Genomic DNA, 1,882 nt, shown 5'->3' on the forward strand with positions numbered 1-1,882 from the left:
GAAACACACACACACACACACACACACACACACACACACAGACACACACACGCACACACACACACACACACACACACACACACACACACACACACACACTCACACCCACACACCTGTACGGGTTGCGTCGCACTAGCACAAAGTATAGTGCAGGCAAAACCACGAATCCGTGCACCGACAGCCCAGCCAGCACGGTGAGGAAGTAAAAGCTCAGCTGTTCGAACGTCTGCTCGGGGTCATCCATAGACACCACCTGGGCCGCCACCAGGAACAGCACACCGACCGGTGAGTACCTGGGGACGTGACGTCACATTAGTCATCAACGGACACCACCTGGGCCGCCACCAGGAACAGCACACCGACTGGCGAGTACCTGGGAACATGGACAGCATGACGTCATATTGGTCATCCATTGATACTACCTGGACAGCCACCAGGAACAGCACACCGACAGGCGAGTACCTGGGGATATGACGTCACAATGGTCATCTATGGACACAACCTGGACGGCTACCATGAACAAAACACCGACCAGTGAGTACCTGGGGACATGACGTCATACTGGTCATCCACGGACATCACCTGGGCGGCTACCAGGAAGAGCACACCGGCAGAGGCGTACCTGGGGACATGGGCAGCGTGACGTCATAGTGGCCACTCTCCAAATACGCCACACTGGCAGGGAAAAAGGAGCAGAGGCAGACCGAAGAAGAGTTGGGAAGACAACATCAAGGAATGGACAGGCCCGGAACTCAGAGACACGCTCAGAAAAGCTGAAGACCGGAAGGAGTGGAAGAAGCTGGAGGCCAAATCTTCATAAGCGCTCCGACGGACATCCAGTCTAACGGATAGGTGAAGGTGAAGGTGAAGGTGAAGGCTTGGAGGTACATGGGCTGTTAGAGAGCACAGTGACGTCACAGTGGTCATCCCAAGGTGACAAGGACATCATTACGGAGTTTGTCCCGGTCAGTTTGTGCGTGAGTTGGCCGCTGTGCTGGACTGTGGCAGGAGTGTGGATCAGTGGGGGTGGGGAGGGGGTGGCAGAGATAGATAGATAGATAGATAGAAAGATAGATAGATAGATAGATAGATAGATAGATAGATAGATAGATAGATAGATAGATAGATAGATAGATAGATAGATTGATTGATGGATGGATTGGTTGATGGATTCATGGATAGATGGATGTTTGAAAATTAATCTATAGATAGATGTATAGTTTAACAAACAGATAGCAAACAGACAGTCTATAGATAGACAGAAGAATAGAAAAAAAAGACAAGCTGTCAAGTGGTCAAGCTTGTGAAAGAAACAATCAACCGCACAAACACTGACAGATGACCAAAACCACAAACACAGATGACTACACAAGCACTGACAGATGACCACACAAGCACTGACAGATGACCACACACACACTGACTAGATGGCCACACAAGCACTAACAGATGACCACACACACACTGACTAGATGACCACACAAGCACTGAAAGAAGACCACACAACAGATGACCACACAATCACACAACGGATGACCACACAAGCACTGACCAGATGACAGCAGAGACCAGCTGTAGCGTAGCCTCACAGAGCGCAGAGACAAAGTCCTTGAGAGGCCGGCCCTTGGGGCCAAGTCTGTTGATGGCTATTCCCAGGGAGATGGAGAACACGACCAGGCCCAGCATGTTGATGCCGGGGCTCTTCTGTAGGACTGGTTCATACTGCCGGACTACACACACATACACACGCATATATACACGAACACACACACGCACACACACGCACACACACACACACACACACACACACACACAAACATACACACACACACAAACATACACACATACATGCACATACATACACATATACATGCACATATAT

General features: G+C 50.1%; 1 protein-coding gene across 1 annotated transcript in view; it reads right to left on the minus strand.

Annotated features, from left to right (window-relative positions):
- Positions 1-1,882, minus strand: part of LOC101849788 (excitatory amino acid transporter 3-like) — a 10,234-nt gene that overhangs the window by 3,113 nt on the left and 5,239 nt on the right. Inside the window, exons 4-6 of the mRNA XM_005105328.1 lie at positions 1,553-1,730; positions 533-622; positions 114-293 (exon numbers count right to left, since the gene is read on the minus strand). Coding sequence (XP_005105385.1) covers positions 114-293; positions 533-622; positions 1,553-1,730 — 448 coding nt within the window. The remainder of the gene's footprint in view (positions 1-113; positions 294-532; positions 623-1,552; positions 1,731-1,882) is intronic.

The sequence above is a fragment of the Aplysia californica genome, unplaced genomic scaffold (genome assembly GCF_000002075.1).
Source record: "Aplysia californica isolate F4 #8 unplaced genomic scaffold, AplCal3.0 scaffold00464, whole genome shotgun sequence".
Taxonomy (NCBI): domain Eukaryota; kingdom Metazoa; phylum Mollusca; class Gastropoda; order Aplysiida; family Aplysiidae; genus Aplysia; species Aplysia californica.